This window comes from Hydra viridissima, unplaced genomic scaffold (genome assembly GCF_058129835.1).
Source record: "Hydra viridissima isolate aposymbiotic clone 2 unplaced genomic scaffold, HvirCarnegie_v1 scaffold_12, whole genome shotgun sequence".
Taxonomy (NCBI): Eukaryota; Metazoa; Cnidaria; class Hydrozoa; order Anthoathecata; family Hydridae; genus Hydra; species Hydra viridissima.
The window spans coordinates 3850789-3867549 of record NW_028324311.1 but is presented as its reverse complement, the minus strand read 5'-3'; the positions used below and the strand labels follow the sequence as shown (position 1 = coordinate 3867549).

Sequence of the window (16761 nt, the reverse complement as noted above, 5' to 3'; positions counted from 1 at the left end):
AACACAATATATAACCTTTTAACTTTTAGAAAAATTATTTTACTAAGTCCTTAGGAAATTTTACATTTACTTAAAGTGCACTTTAACAAGGGAAATGGAAGAAAGGGAAAATAAAGCTAATTACATGAGTGAAAAAAAGAATCCATTTTTTACTTTTAATCAAGAACCTTTTACATAATAATTCAAAAAATATTATAAAAAAACATTAGCTCAGAATATTGTGCAGTAGTTAAGAATTTATTTCTTTATTTCAATCATTGAATTTGTAAATATATTTTCTCTAAAACATGAAGAGCGATTGAAAACTGCAAACAAGTTAAACTTAACACAACGTCACCGTTTAATATTGTGTTAAAAAAAATTGTAGCAATTTACAAATTATCTACTAAAATAAAGTAAGAAAATCCCCACAATATTTTTTTAAATCTTGAGCTGTTTTTTTATCTTTTCATAACAAGAGCTATGCAAATAAAATACTATATATGCACTGTGGCTTCGACCATAACACACTTCGTGTAGCTTAATATCTTTAACAGAAGAATCATTATAATTTCGCCAGCAATTTGACTTAAAATCATAACTATCACTTGTGTAATGGCCGGCACTTGTATTTGATCCATGATGATTTACTACACCAACTAAATTGTAAACATGCTTTGAAGTAGCAGACTTAGTTGTGAAATCTTCTATATTAGTTGAAAAATGATTTATATTTACGGCACTTTCATGTCTGATTGCATTTTCTGTAAAATCAAAATTTGTGCCATGTACATCACCTTCAATGTGTTTTTCTTCAAAATCTCTTATACTTAGCTCTAAGGCTTTCTTAAAGTCTTCCTCTTCATCTTCAGATACTGTTGTAAATTCTCCAAAGTTAGTGTTAGCATTGCTACCATTTATATTTATTGAATAATTATTCTTTGGTTCTTGAGTGAGGTTAGAGTGAAAGATTCCATTTTCATTTGTATCAAAATTCTGTAATTTTGTAAAAGTTTCATTAAGGTTTCCTCCAGCCTCCTTAAAACTCATAAGGGAATCAGATAACTCTTTAACATTATCTACAGTAGATGAGGATAGTTTAAAAGATTTGTTTTGAGGTTCACAGTCTAAAATCTCACAGGTTTTGCGTTTTTCAACAACCACATTTTTAAGTGACGGTTGCTTTAGCAGTAATTTAGTTTTATCAAAAATAAACTTTCTTGGAAGTACTGTATTATCTGTAACAAGAAATCCCATATCAATAGACTTTGGAAGTACAACACGGTCACATTTCTTGCTTTCCAAAACATCGTAGCGCTTTATATGAAGTATGAGTACCCGTGGCAACTGCTTAAATTGGTGAGATAAAATGGAGGAAGACGACTTACATTTTTCACATGTATACTCAACAATTTCATCTGAAAAATAAAACTGAAGCAACTGATGTAAACTTTGATCAAAAGGATTAGAATTTTCATCAAACTCAGGAATAACCAAGGAAAAATCATTGCATACTTCAGTTTTGAACACACTTTCTTTACAATTTTGACAAACAACAGTATGTATTATTTTGCTTTCAAAATTTTGTCTGATGGGGCACTTTACTTTTTGGTTGTTATCAGATTCAGAGGAACTATCTTGATCAGCTGGCTGTTTTTCTTTATCAGTAAGTAAATCTTCTTTCAGCTGGTCTAAACACTGACATAAAAACTCATGAGCATCATGTTGTGCATAGCCTGAAAATCTAACAGCAGCTTCAGAAATAGCAGACTTTACTTGTTTTAATGCAGAAATTTGATTTTCAAGAGTATCAAACGAATACTTTAATATTCCAAGATTGTATAAAGATCGATATAAACTTTTTTGGGGTACTAAGTTAACATTGTCTTGATCATTTATATCTTGAAAAAAATTTGGTATATTTAGCAAACATTGTAGAATTGAGTTCATATAACAAGTATTACCAAGATTGGAAAAACCAATTAATGATGGTATTTTGAAATCATTATCTTGATTAGTTAAAGGGAGTCTATTTCTGTTACGAAAACTCAAATCATGCTTTTTTAGACGAACAACTTCTGAATGCCTGGTTAAATTTTCATTTTCTTTAAAACTATTTAATTTGTAGAATGAAGCAACCTTTTTCCCACCAATTGCTGTTATACTCAAGTCATCATCTTCTGACACTTTGATTTCATTTGATGAAGGTGGAAAGAGTCTTACTTGCTTGCAAGTTGACTTTTTTATACTTGAGGAGATGGTTTGATCAGTTTCAAAAATACTTCCTGGTGTGACCTTCAATGCTGTTAAAGGTGTCAAAGGAGTCCTAGATTGTGAGCAAGTACCTATTGACTGAATAATAGAAACAGGAGTTCTATTGACTGAACAATGATTCTCTTTTGAATTTAGTCGTAAATTATTTGAATTTAACACATTCTTTAGACCTTGAAAAATATCTCTTAGCTCTTCACAATCCTTTTCATTATAAAATGTTCCTATAAGTTGATCTTCTCCATTCAGCACTATGGTGAATTGACAACCTCTTGACTTGACAGAAACTTTAAAGTCAGGTGCGACTATAAAGCTAAATGTTCTATGTTTGTTTTGTTCAGAGATACCTTCAATTGAGTAAATATACTTTGATCGATTACTTTTTTGCTGAAAAAGTTTACAGACACCTCCTTTTTCGATTGAAAATGGGCTTCTAATAGCAGATGTTATTTTAAGTACTTTTGCTTCAGCACTAAATATACAATCGTGTTGGGAAACTAGAATTGACATTTATAATTATCTAAAAGAAGAAAAAAAAAACAGCTTATACCAAATTTTATTTTTGTATAAAAAGGATTTTACAGTGATCAACTATTATTTATGCATATATTAAATTTCATTACTAATCAATGTACTTTGTTTTATATAAAATTTCAACAGCAATCAAAATATTTTATTTTACATGTAAATTTAGACAAAACATTTTAAAAAAAGTTATTTTATTTCTGCTTGCTATAAAATATATGCTATAAAATATATAAAACTTACTTAAGTTATACAATAAAACTTATTTTAAAGTATATACATATTTGTAAACCTTTTGAATAGCAGTTAATCTGTAAAACAATTCTTTTGTATTCTGTTTGCAGTATATATATATTCAAAACCAATAAAATGGATTTTCATTTGTTTTTTTTTTATTGCATATATATATATATATATATATATATATATATATATATATATATATATATATATATATATCTATGCAATAAAAAAATGTATGTATGTATGTATGTATGTATGTATGTATGTATGTATGTATGTATGTATGTATGTATGTATGTATGTATGTATGTATGTATGTATGCATGTATAAAGTAAATAAAACAGCCACTCAACTATTTAAATTTATAAACAACCAACTATAGCTTCTTTCTCATTTAAAATACTATTTTGTACTTCAAGTTTTGATTAAAGCCTTATTACAAATTTTAAAGTTTGTTTTTGTTTTAAAGTGTGTAAAATGTGTATTGTTATAGTTGTAGATTTATTGATAAACACAAGATTTGCTATACGTGAAATAGAACGTTAGTTGTTTTACGAAGATCACCGATGATCATTAATTTAACTAACTCATATATATCTGAAATACAATTCTAAATAAATTTATGTTAGTTTAGTTATAAAAAGTGGGTAAACAATTTCGTCTCAGAAAACAGCTTTGCTTATTTTTTATATTGGGACAATCAATTAAGAAATGCACATTATAAACAAAACGCCATAATATTAACGTCGTTGTTTCCCGCGCAATTTTTATGGCATGTCAAAAACAAATACTTTGATTCGGTAAAAAACGATCAAAGAGATTAAGACTAGCTGGAAGATAACGAAGGTTAATGTTGATCTTTCCAAACTATCATCAGCCTGTTTTTTAAAACTCGTAAATGCACTTATGATCAAATGTTTTTATCATTAGATTCAGTTCTAATTTTGAATGTAATCATTTTAACTTCCCCCTGTAAAATAATGGATTTTAGATTTGCGAGATTTACAAGATAGATTAAAGATATAAATAATAGCTACTTGCACTTCGTACCTCAGCATTTTACATATTAAAAAAATTTTATGTAAATTTTGGTTTCATAGTTTTACAGGTTTAACTTTCGATACCAGTATAGTTCAGTTCTTCGATGACAATTGTTTATCGGTCATCGAGATTGAAGCATAGTGAGTCAAAATCCCAAAAAACTGGTCAAACCCCCCTCCCCCCCCAATTAAAAAAAAAAAAAAAAAAAAGACTTAGAACTAATAGTTATAATGTAAACAACAGCACCAGAAGACTAAAACTAGTTGCTGTTTAATTATTTTTTCACTAACTTTTGGACCTTTTCCTAGATTCACCAATTTTTGCACCTTTTCCTGAGACATTATTTTATTTTATTTTTTTATATCGAAACTCAGGCAAAAAACTTTCGCTTTAGTGTCACTCTTTTAAGGTTGATACGGGTAAAAACAGTTTAAAATTTAATTTGAAGGCATATGTTTAGGGTATTTGGTAACTATAAACAATGATTTTGACACTGCACTTTGATGATAGATTGCCGTTAGATCTTAAAAAATTTGGCCCATATTGACTTTTTTTTTATTTGTTTAAGCATGAGTTCCGTTGAAAAATTAAGAGATTACACTAGATTCGAAAGAGTTGATCTAAAATGAAGATGAACATCTTAAAGCTGAAATGTATAGACTTGTACTAAGCCTTATAAGCTGATAAGTCCAAACAAGGTTTTGGCAACAATAACGATGTGAACACTGCCAGAGAGGCATATAAAAATGCTAAGTTCTTTGCTGATGTAACAGGAGTAGTGGTAGGTGTAATTAGCTATTAGTTGAATTCTAAAAGGTTTATATTGAATGAATTCTAAAAGGTTATATATATATATATATATATATATATATATATATATATATATATATATATATATATATATATATATATATATATATATTTAACAACGGAAATATATATAGTTAAGGATAAATAACTTATAAAATGTATATAAATATCATAAAGAAAAATAATTTGTCACAGTTTTAAAGAATTCAGCAAAGCCATTGTATGGCAAACCGCAAGAATAACTATTTAATATTAGTATAATATGATTTACCAGCTATATACAGGCCCAGTGGGCACCGCGATGTTGGTTTAACGTTTAGGCGACGTTGATTTAACATCGCAACTCGATGTTAATTTTCGACGTCATTCTCACGTTGGTGCGATGTTGACTTTACGTTGGTGACGTCGCTAACCTAAAACTAACATCGAACCGACGTGAGAATGACGTCGATGCCCACTGGGGGGTGGGCCAAAAGTCACTGAACCATTTCAATTTTAAATAAATTTTTTGTTTTAATAGTTATATCCATGAAATTTTAGTATCATAAAGTCAAGGCGATGGAAATTGATTTTCTATCACAAATTTAATTTTATTCTTATCACAAATTTACTTTTAGTAAGCTTTAGAAACTTTATTGTTAAGTGTGAAAAATAACATCCTGCATATGCCTTCTATTTTCTGCTTCACAAATTGCAGCTCTTTCAATTACCTCTGCCATAACCTTTACCAAAGTTTCTGGGCTTATTTCTCTTATTTCTCTAGTGATGTTTTCCTTTAGCTCCATTAAAGAGTGCGGCTTGTTGGCATAAACATTTTCCTTTAGATAACCCCACAAGAAAAAGTCTGGGCTAGTGAGATCAGGAGAACGAGATGGCCAATTAACATCACCAAATTGAGAAATAATTCTTCCATTAAAACATTTCCGGAGTAAGTGCATAGACTTTTCATAACCCTTCTTAAAGATGTTTGAGAAATTCCAAGTTCCAATGATCGTCTTCGGGTGGAAGTTGTTGGATTTTCTTCAAGATTTTCACATATCCTTTCTTTGTTTTCATCCATACAAACAGCTTTAGGTCTTCCAGAACATGGCAGATCAATTACAGCTCATTGATCTTCAAATCTTTAAACCATGCTCTTGATTGCATCCCTACTAGAAGCATCTCTCACATTGAAAAGCCTTCGATAAGCTCTTTGGATTTGAATTATTGAGCCTTGATTTTGATAGTAAAATTTTACAATTTTTGTATGTTGGACGGTACTGAATTTCTCCATAATTAATTTCCAGGATCTGAAAAAAATAAAACATATTAAGAAAATAAAAAATATGAAGAAATAAAAAAGATATCAAAAAATAAAAAAGGTTCAGTGACTTTTGGCCCACCCTGTATAAATAAATTTTATTTGACAAAAACTAATAGGTTATTATGTGCTTTTCATGATAAATGAAATAATATATAAAATATGAAAAACGAAAACATGAAATATCTAGCCGCATTTTGCAAGATAATTATAAATTTAAATAACTTTTTAAAAGGTTTAACATTATCAAATGAATTATAAAAAAGCACATTAGAAAATACACCTAAGAAAATTTAATGCATTTTGGAATATATATTATTGAGCTTATAGAGGACTAAAAAAATACACAAATTTAAGGCTGGTGAATGAAGGACCAAGTAATTGAATGAAACCAGATCTTGACAAAAAAAATTTGTTTAAGCTTTTTTATTTTTCACTTTACTTTTTTAGTCATTTTAAAATTGTCCTTATCAGGCCCGGATTAAGGCGTAAGCGGTGTAGGCTTCAGCCTACACAACAACGGATTTAGGGGCACGGGCACTACATACTATCCTTTTTTTTTTTTTTTAAACTAGAAAAATTGTACAATCTGTAAAAAATTATTGACAATAAGCACAATACTATCCTGATGTTATTTTTATTTAAATAATATCGGAAATTTGAAATAGTAATAATCAATGCGTTTTGTCGTGCGGTCTTCTAAACCTCGTTTTATTTTTAGATTGTTATTTTTCCGTAGAACCGGTCGCACACACTGATCTCTATAATAACTGGATAGCGCATCTCTAATATCAAAATTGACACCAAAATCGCCATATTGGAAAGCCCCAGAACAATGAAATCTGATATGTGCGATAAAGCGATAAAGCGATAAGCCGAAAAACAGAACTTAAAGCTTACGGGATTAAAATTTTTGGGGCTTTCCAATATGGCGATTTTGGCGTCAAAAAATAAGAAGTTTTGCACGGAGTTGCGCTATCCAGTTATTATAGAGATCAGTGGTCGCACACCGATAACGTATGTGGAGCCGCAGACGGCAGACAATGCCAGTGCGTTTACTTATTTATATTTGTCGTAGCTCGCCGCCGATGGTCATAAATTGGGTAAAATAGTATTTATACTATTTTACCCAATTTATGACCATTTTTTAAACTTTTTTTAAAATATTTTTTTTTATTTAAAATATTTTAAATGATTTTATAAAATATTAAATAGTATTAGTATTTCGTATACACGCGTTACGTGCATCGAAAATTCCTCCGTTTGATCGTACGTATGTTTTGTTAACACTATTGTAACTTGTAAATTTAAATTATAAAGGTTTTACTTTAGTGCGAGTAGTGCGTTTTATATATAGTTTAGTGTTCGATATTTATGTAAAAATGGATCAGAAACGACATATTAGTGGAGCCCAAGCGAGAAAGCGTGTAATTTTTAAAAAAGAAAAAGAAGTGATTTTACTTAGTAAAATACCTAGGTTAAATAATTTTTTCAAACAAATAAATAACATTACCCCTAGTTGTGTTGAAGATAATAAACTAGAATCTTCAAATGATATAACTATTACTAATAATTGTTCTACTACTTCTACTTCTATTCAATGTACTGCGTCTTCTTCAGATCAATCAGTTGTTGATGTAAATGAGGAATCAGAAAAATCTGAGCTAAATGTCATTCCTAATCCTCTTACGCAGAATAATACAAATAATTTTAAAGATCCAGCAGATTGGACAAATAGTAATATATGTCGTAATTATATTGCAAAATTTGGATATGATCAGAACATTGATGCAGATTTTACCTCATCAAAACGATCTTATTCTGATTATGATCGTTATTGTAGTAAATCAATCTTTACGAAAAATCGAAAAAACGTAGAAAATGTTTCACGGAAATGGCTTGTTTATTCAATTTCAAAATTTGTATTATTTTGTGCTCCATGCAAATTATTTGGATGCAGTACTCAACTGGGAGATGCTGGATTTAATGATTGGAAAAATGGACATTTACTTATTTCCAGGCACGAAAATTCTTTGGTACATAAAAATAATACATTAAGTTTTATTACATTACAAAGTGATGTAGGTAGAATTGACACTCAATTGGCAACACAAGCGACTGATGAAATGAATTACTGGAAAGCTGTTTTTCATCGAATTGTTGAAGTAATTAAATTTCTCGGTGCAAAAGGTTTATCATTCAGAAGTGATAATGAACAATTTAACAAAATTAACAATGGGAACTTTTTGGGAATGTTAGAGTTACTTGCTAAATTTGACCCTTTTATTGCTCAACATATAGAAAAATATGGGAATAGAGGGAAAGGAACTCGAAGAACTTTTACTTTTGATGAAGAATGATATAATTAAAATTATATTAAAAGAATTAAAAGCAGCCAAGTGTTATTCTTTAATTGTTGATTCTACACCTGATATAGCAAACGTCGATCAACTCGTTATTGCATTAAGATATGTTTTACCTAGTGGTGTACCTGCAGAAAGATTTTTAATATTCATTCCAAACAGTGGTCATAAATCTGAAGAAATGAGCAATGTTTTAATGGATTTTCTTAATTCACACAATATACCAATTGAAAATTGTTGTGGCCAGAGCTACGACAATGCGAGAAATATGTCAGGTCAGTATTCTGGATTGCAGTCAAGAATTAAAAGTTTTAATTCATTTGCAGAGTATGTACCATGTTCTGCACATTCTCTTAACTTGGTCGGAACGTGTGCAGCAGAAAGTTGTAATTCTGCTACTTCATTTGTTATGCTTCTCCAGGAACTATACAATTTTTTTTCTAGTTCTACTGCACGTTGGGACATTTTAAAAACATATTTGAAGAATAATCTTTGTGTAAAAAATTTATCAGTAACTCGCTGGAGTGCTCGTTTTGATGCTTGCCATGTTTTATTTAATTCTTATGCATTTATAATTGAAGCTTTGCATAGTATAGTTGATAATCAGAAAGAAAAAGCTGTATATAAAGTAGAAGCTAATGGGTTGCTTGCAAGATTAAAAACTTTAGAAACTGGTTTAATGATATGCATATGGAATTCAATATTAAACAGGTATTTTTCACTCTATAAATTAATTATTTTTAAATAATAAATTATGCTTTCATTTATTTTATTTTATTAGGGTCAGCTTAATAGATAAATAAATTAATATAAAGTTTAATATGATTTTAGTTTTAATGCTACAAATAAAAAATTACAATCAACTGACATTGATCTTCATACAGTATTAGACCTATATAATGGCCTTGAAAATTACTTGGTACAGATCAGAGATGATTTTGATGTTTTTGAAAATAAGGCTGTAGAAATTACTGATTGTTCGGAGTATGCCAAAGATTCCAAGAGAAAAAAAAAGAGAAAGGTATGTTTAACTTATTAATTTTAAAATACACATAAAATAATTTGAAAAAAGTCATAAACATTAACAACATTAAAAACTTTTTTTTTTTTTAAGGCTATGGCTGATGAATCAAGATCTCAACCTCTCACAGAAATCACAGGGAAAATAGATTTTGTTAGAAATGTATATTATGTGATCATTGATACTCTTAAATGTCAACTTAGTTCAAGAAGACAAGCTTATGAAAAAATATCAGATATTTATGGGTGTATACCCACATTGTATAAAACACCGAGTTCTATTGTTATAAGGAACACATGTGAAACTTTGGCAAAATATTTTATTGATGATGTTGAAAACTCAAGCTTACTTATAGATGAGTGTATTCTTTTTTCAAAATTAATTTCCACGGATAAAAATGTAAAATCTGCTCTCTCTATGTATAAGTACATCAAGACCAAAGAATTAGAGTGTATGTTTCCAAATTTAGAAGTAGTTATGCGTATGTACCTTAGTACAGCAGTTTCAAACTGCTCAGGCGAAAGAGCTTTTTCTGTACTTAAAAGAGTAAAATCCTACTTGAGGTCAACCATGAAGGAGGAAAGACTGAATGCATTAGCAATATTTAGCATTGAAGCAGAATTGGTTGAAAAATTAGATTTTAATGATACTATTAACACATTTGCCCATCAAAAAGCAAGAAAAAGAAAAGTATAAAATAATGGTTTGTTACTTTTTGTAATATGATTATTTTATATTTTTATATATCTAAAATATATTTTGTTTAATTTTAATTTTATGTTTTTATTTGTTTTCACATAGGTATTATATACATGTACATATTGATGTGGCTAATAAACCTAAAATAGAGTTTTATTATTTATTCAAGTATTGAGTAGAGAAATATGTAAAAAAAAAATTTTAATTGGGGGCACCAAATTTTTTACAGCCTATGGGCACTGTAGACCTTAATCCGGGCCTGGTCCTTATATATCTATTTTATCATTGACAGACTTTGTTTACACAAAAAAAAGTTCCCAAATTTGCAAATGTTCATCTTGAAAAAATGATGAAAATCTGTTCATGCCAACAAAAATCTGTTCGTGCTAAGGTGGTAGATACCCTTAATTTATCGAAATTTTGAAAAAAGTATTATTTTCATATTAGACGTAAAATTTTACGAGGAATGCATTTTTAAAGTTATTTTTTCAACATTTTTAACATAAATAGTGAAATAAGCACCTTTTTTAAGACTAGTTATTTTTTCTGACATAGCAACGCCCTTAGCAACCATCCTCTGACTTGGTTTTAAAGTTAAATTAATGATCAGTTTTTGACGATGATAAATTCTTTAGCTGCTTTTTAAGTTAAAGTTATTAGTCATACTTTGAAATTACAATTTAGTTTAGTTTTAGACTTGTAAAGCGTGCTAATCCAAACTTTGTTTATGTGTTATTATTACACTTTTTTATTGACAACGTTGAATAAACAATATGCCAAGAACACATTCTAGAAATAAAAAGAGATCATTTGCTTATAACCAGTACACACAAAAAAGAAAAGATCATGTAACAAATAAACAAAACTTTGCACCTGGTTCTTTACAATCAGCAAGTAACTTTAGTTCAGGAAAAATAAAATTCAATCCAATAATTCTTGAAGACAAAGATGATTATAACATTATTATCAACTTTGGTTTATTGAAATCCCTAGTTGAAGAGATAGCTAGTTGCTCTGACTGTGGAAATAATATTAAAGTTGAAAATAATGAAATTAAGCGACAAGGATTTTGTTTAGAACTAAAACTATCATGTGCCTCAAGTTCTTGTCAATGGCATCAAACTTTTAAAATTCAAATAGTATCTCTTATGTTCAAAACAAAAGCAATGTCACTAAATATAGTAGCAATAAATTATTTGCAACCAATATTCAAATTGGTGATAGCATTTAGAGAAATTGGTAGAGGACATAGAGCCATTAAATCTTTTACATCATTATTAAATATGCCACCACCTATTTCTTTAAAAGCCTATAATAGTATTATTAATGTTTTGCATGGTATATATACTAGTGTTTGTAAAGCATCTATGACTAAAGCAGCCATCGAAACAGCAAAACTAAGAGAACAGAAAAGTGATGAAACAATGACCTGTACAGTTTCTGTTGATGGTTCATGGCAGAAGAGAGGACATACCTCGCTAAATGGTATTGTCTCTATCATTTCAACTAATAACGGAAAGTGTTTAGACTATGAAGTTCTTTCAAAAAAGTGTCATAGTTGTGCGAAGTGGAAGCATAAAAAACAATCTCCTCAATATGTGAACTGGAAACTCAATCATGTTTGCCAGGCAAATCATGCAGGTAGCTCTGGTTCCATGGAAGCTATTGGGGCTGTTAAAATGTTTTCTCGTTCCATATCTGAAAATAATCTTATGTATACCGAATATATTGGTGATGGCGACACTAGATCATTTAATCAAGTACAATTATCTAAACCTTATGGAGAGATTTTAATTACCAAGCTGGAATGTATTGGACACATTCAAAAACGCGCAGGTACTCGTTTCAGAAATATTTGTATAACTCATAAAAATAAAAAGTTATCTGATGGAAAAGGTGTCTCAGGAATAGGTAGACTCAGTGAAAAAGCTATCAATACTCTTCAAAATTATTTTGTTAGGGCTGTTAGGCAAAGTATTGGTAACATTTATTTAATGAAAAAATCTATATGGGCAACATTGTTTCACAAAACAAACTTTTTTGATGAAAATGTTTGTCATCAGTTTTGTCCACGCAACAAAGATAGCTGGTGTTTTATGGCAGGCTGACAAAATAACAGGTAACAAAATCTATAAAAAAAACTTGAGCCTTCCAATTGCAATTAAAGATTTATTAATTCCAGTTTGGCATGACTTAACAACAGATTCGTTGTTGTTAAAATGTTTGCATGGCCAAACTCAAAATAGAAACAAATGCTTAAACAGTATGGTGTGGAAAAAATGTCCTAAGGAGATTTGCTCTGCCGTTATTGAATTTAATGATGGTAAATCTGGTTTAACATCAATAATATAAGCACTTGGATTGCCAGTTTCAAAGTTTATGCTAAATGCCTTTAGAAAAAGTGATACCGACCGCATAAAGAACATTCAGAGAAAGTCATCAACCAAAGGCATAAAGATGAGAAGAAAATTAAGAGCTATCAGAAAAGGATTCCTGGATAAAGAGAAGGAAAATGACATAATCCCAGCTTATTCAGCAAGCTCATATTAATAAAATCATAATGTTTTTGTTAGTTTAATTTTATTTTTGTGTTTTTCTCAGTATTTTATTTTTAGCCATTTTTTTAACTTTAAAACATGATATTTCAAGATCTACATAAGCTTTTAGGTTGAAATTTTCACAGTACATTCTTTAATTTTAATAGCAGGAGGTGAACCAAGACTAATGCTTGAATACAAAAAAATAAAAATGTTATGGCACTTTTTATGAGCATTTACTATACAAAATAATGTCAATCAGTAACAAATATCAATATCTTTTGAAATATTTTATATTATGACTTAGTTTTGGTTCAACTCCTACATTCCTATACAATAAAGAACTGGTAAAAATTTGAAATCTCAAACTCTTTTAGTTTTCCAGATTTTATGTTTACAAAATGTCATAAAATAACCCTTTTTTTAGTATTAATCGAGGCAAAAAGGCTTGATCGACTATTTTTTTAATTTAATTTTTTCAAATTATTTTGTTTTGAATAAAATAAAAAATAGTAAATTGTTGTGCATTTTGTTATTCTGATTTTTTTATTTTATGGGTATGTACTACCTTAAGTTCATAACACACAAGTATTAAAATGTCAAAGTATATTCTTCTAAAACTGTCAAAAACTTGATGATTTATTCAGTAGGGTGTATTAAAAAATGTCCATTTTAATTTTGTTTGTCACACACTAAATTTGCCGGCAAAACACAAGAATGAAGGGGAACCTTTCTTATCAATATCTCATCAATTAAATATTTTCATCGTGTTGATTTAGAATTTTCTTGGCATTAGATTTTCGTTGCTTCGAAATATCCTTGATTCAGTCATAACCAGCAAACTTAGATTTGTCAGTTGTTAAATAAAAGCTTTATATACATTTATATTCGATAAATTCTACTGATGTTCGTTGATAAACGTGTTTCTTTTTTGTTTTTTTGTTTTGTATAATTCTACTTGATAAACGTGTTTTTTTGCATGGTTTTCTCCTAACATTTACTTTTCACAACAAAATAATAATCTACTAATCTACTAATAACTTAGGAAACATACATTGATTTCTTCTTTAAGTTCATCAGTTCCAGACGTCGGGAGTAGATTTGGTGAATCAAAATAAACTGAATTGGATGTTATTAAACAACATGATGTTTATTAAACAACATGATGTTATTTTTATGTGTATAAATCGAGCCAAATTTTTAATAGGGTAAGGTTGCCAATATTGTACCCCCTAAGACAAAATTTTAAAATGTTGGTAATCTACTGAGTTGAAACATAGATTTTCAATTGAATTTCATAATTTAGGGATTGTTTGTTGTAAAGATGTTTTAAAAACTCAAAATTTAAAAAGCATTAAGTCTCGAAGAATCAAACTAAAAAAATTGCGCTAAGAGTACAATTAAGGAAACTAGATCCTTAATTGTACCATTGTAATCCAATATTGTACCACTTTCTTGATTTCAATTACTTTACAGCTTTGCAAATATTTTATGATTTTAGATTTTTAAGGGATTTAAAGAACTGATTAAAAGGAATGGTTTTTATAAAATCAGCAATTGGAAATATTTTGATATAGCATAACATAACACTCAACTGCCCCTAATATAATGAAATGAAGTTTTTTATTTAATAAACTCTATGCAACTTGAATTTTTTTTCCTTCTGGAAAATGCCGAAAACAGGTATCACCACATATAGTACAATTTTTATTTAAACTATATGTTTACCAATGGGTTAGCCTTGCTTATTGTTAAAACTGAACTAGAGAGTGCATCTTTTTAAGGACTGCTTGTCAATATAAGAGTAATACTGAAATTTTTCTTTTTTTGTTTAAGTGGTGAAGTTCGTATTGTAAGTATGAATATTTCTCTAATTGGAATCTCAAAAGGAATTTGTTAAACTTTGCACGCATTTTTTAACGGCCAGAATGGTTGCGTCGGTACAATTTAGGATATGCCTTAGGTACAATTTACGCAACTAATCTGACATTCAGTTAATTTAAAAATTTGACAACTGAAAATAAGTTATTTTAAATTCTAGGTATTTATTTTGATTTTTGATAAATTATGATTTAACATAAATACACTGAACAAATCATATCTTCTGCTTTTTTAGTGAAATACGCTCAGCCATAAAAATAAGAAATCTCCAAAAACAAACCAGCAAGAGCTTACTCTGGCCTTAATGCAGTTGGATGACAAAAAAAACAACAACAGTTGACTACTTAATTTGATTCAGAAAAGGTAAAAAATAAGTTGAAAAATTTCTTGTGGGTTGTAAAAATAACGAGTTATGTTAAAAGTACAGTATAGGCATCGGTACAATATTAGCAACCTTACCCTACGTAAAATAAAATAGCAAAAGGTAACTCACGTTAAGTTACAGGAAATTTTAGCTCTTCAATATATTCGGTTTTTCATTCTCTGATAAATGAAAAAAGAAAGCTGATTTAAATGACAAACTGAGCCCCTCAAAGGTGTAAAAAATTCATACTCAGAACTACTCGATACCTTTTCATAGCAAAATGAGTTTAAACACTCAGTTAACTTAGTTTAAAGAAGTTAGTTCTCTTCTAAAATGATTTCAGGCCCCAGTCATTGATTTGGTTTCTGATCATTACATAGTCATTGATTAGAAAACCAAAAATGTGATGGAACAAGTCCAGATTTAAATAATAATAATATACTGATATTTATCCTATTATAATTGTTTTCGTAATAACATACTGTGAGGAGGGAAAATGATAATGTTTTCAATTTTAACATTGGAACGAAGAAAAGAGTGAGTCAACCAAGAAAAGACGTACGCACGGAGACTCATTGAATTTGTCATATGAATAAAAATAACAACAACCAAGAAAAGACGTACACACAGAGACTTATTGAATTTGTCATATGAATAAACGATATAGCGAAAAGAGAAAGTAAAAAAATAACAACAACCAAGAAAAGACGTACACACGGAGACTTATTGAATTTGTCATATGAATAAACGATATAGCGAAAAGAGAAAGTAAAAAAAATAACAACAACCAAGAAAAGACGTACACGCGGAAAACTTATTCAGCCTGTCATATAAATAAATGATGAATAAGTTGCAAAACGATAAACAACCAAAAACTATAAAAAGCTAAAAAGAAAAGAGGAGGAAGAGGAAAGGGAAAGAGATTTAAAAGAGATTGAAAAGAAGATTTTATGAGAAAAGAGTTTTAAAGGAGTTTTAAAAGAAGATTTTATAAGAAAAGAGTTTTAAAAGAGATTTTAAGAGATTTAAAGAGAAAAGAGTTTAAAGAGATTTAAAAGAGATTGAAAAGAAGATTTTATGAGAAAAGAGTTTTAAAGGAGTTTTAAAAGAAGATTTTATAAGAAAAGAGTTTTAAAAGAGATTTTAAGAGATTTAAAGAGAAAAGAGTTTAAAGAGATTTAAAAAGAAGATTTTAAGAAATTTAAAAGAGCAATTTATGAGAAAAGGATTTTAAAGATTCAAAGAGAATTTTATGAGAAGAATTTATGAAGATTTTAAAAGAAGAATTGGTAAGAAAAGATATTTGAGTAACTTTAAATAAGTGTTATTATCTGTATTGATTTATTGATATTTGCATGAGTTAATATTAAGAGAATATATATATTGATGAGAATATTTGAGAATATTTGTTAAGAAAAGTAAGTAAGAGAAGAAGAACCAGTAGTAAGTATTTTTGTTTGCATTTCGATTATTAATATTATTGTTATTACTATATGCGTTAAATATTGTTATTAAAAAAGTATGATGCTCTAACCGCGCACCTTACCATAGCCGCGCCGTAATATATTACCTGAGGGACCGAACATAGAAAACATTTAATAAAACCCCCCAACCTTGTTTCCAACCTCCATATACCTTCTCACAACCCAAACCTAGCCCTTTCCTAACCAAATACTCCCCAGACCATCAACCTAGCTCCCAACCTCCATATACCTAATCCAACAAT

At 29.0% G+C, this 16761-nt stretch overlaps 2 protein-coding genes and 1 pseudogene across 2 annotated transcripts; 2 read left to right on the top strand and 1 right to left on the bottom strand.

Annotated features, from left to right (window-relative positions):
• LOC149880836 (uncharacterized) overlaps positions 1–16761 on the top strand; it is a 331517-nt pseudogene that overhangs the window by 257688 nt on the left and 57068 nt on the right.
• Positions 287–2769, bottom strand: LOC149880846 (ubiquitin carboxyl-terminal hydrolase 37-like). The gene has a single exon (XM_090069799.1). The coding sequence runs from the start codon at positions 2758–2760 to the stop codon at positions 421–423; it is 2340 nt and encodes a 779-aa protein (XP_089925925.1). The 5' UTR covers positions 2761–2769; the 3' UTR covers positions 287–420.
• On the top strand, positions 7688–14936 carry LOC149880845 (zinc finger MYM-type protein 1-like). The gene is made up of 4 exons (XM_090069442.1): positions 7688–9244; positions 9365–9554; positions 9648–10257; positions 14907–14936. Exons 1-3 carry the CDS (start codon positions 8478–8480, stop codon positions 10248–10250), a joined length of 1560 nt encoding a protein of 519 aa, XP_089925568.1. The 5' UTR covers positions 7688–8477; the 3' UTR covers positions 10251–10257; positions 14907–14936.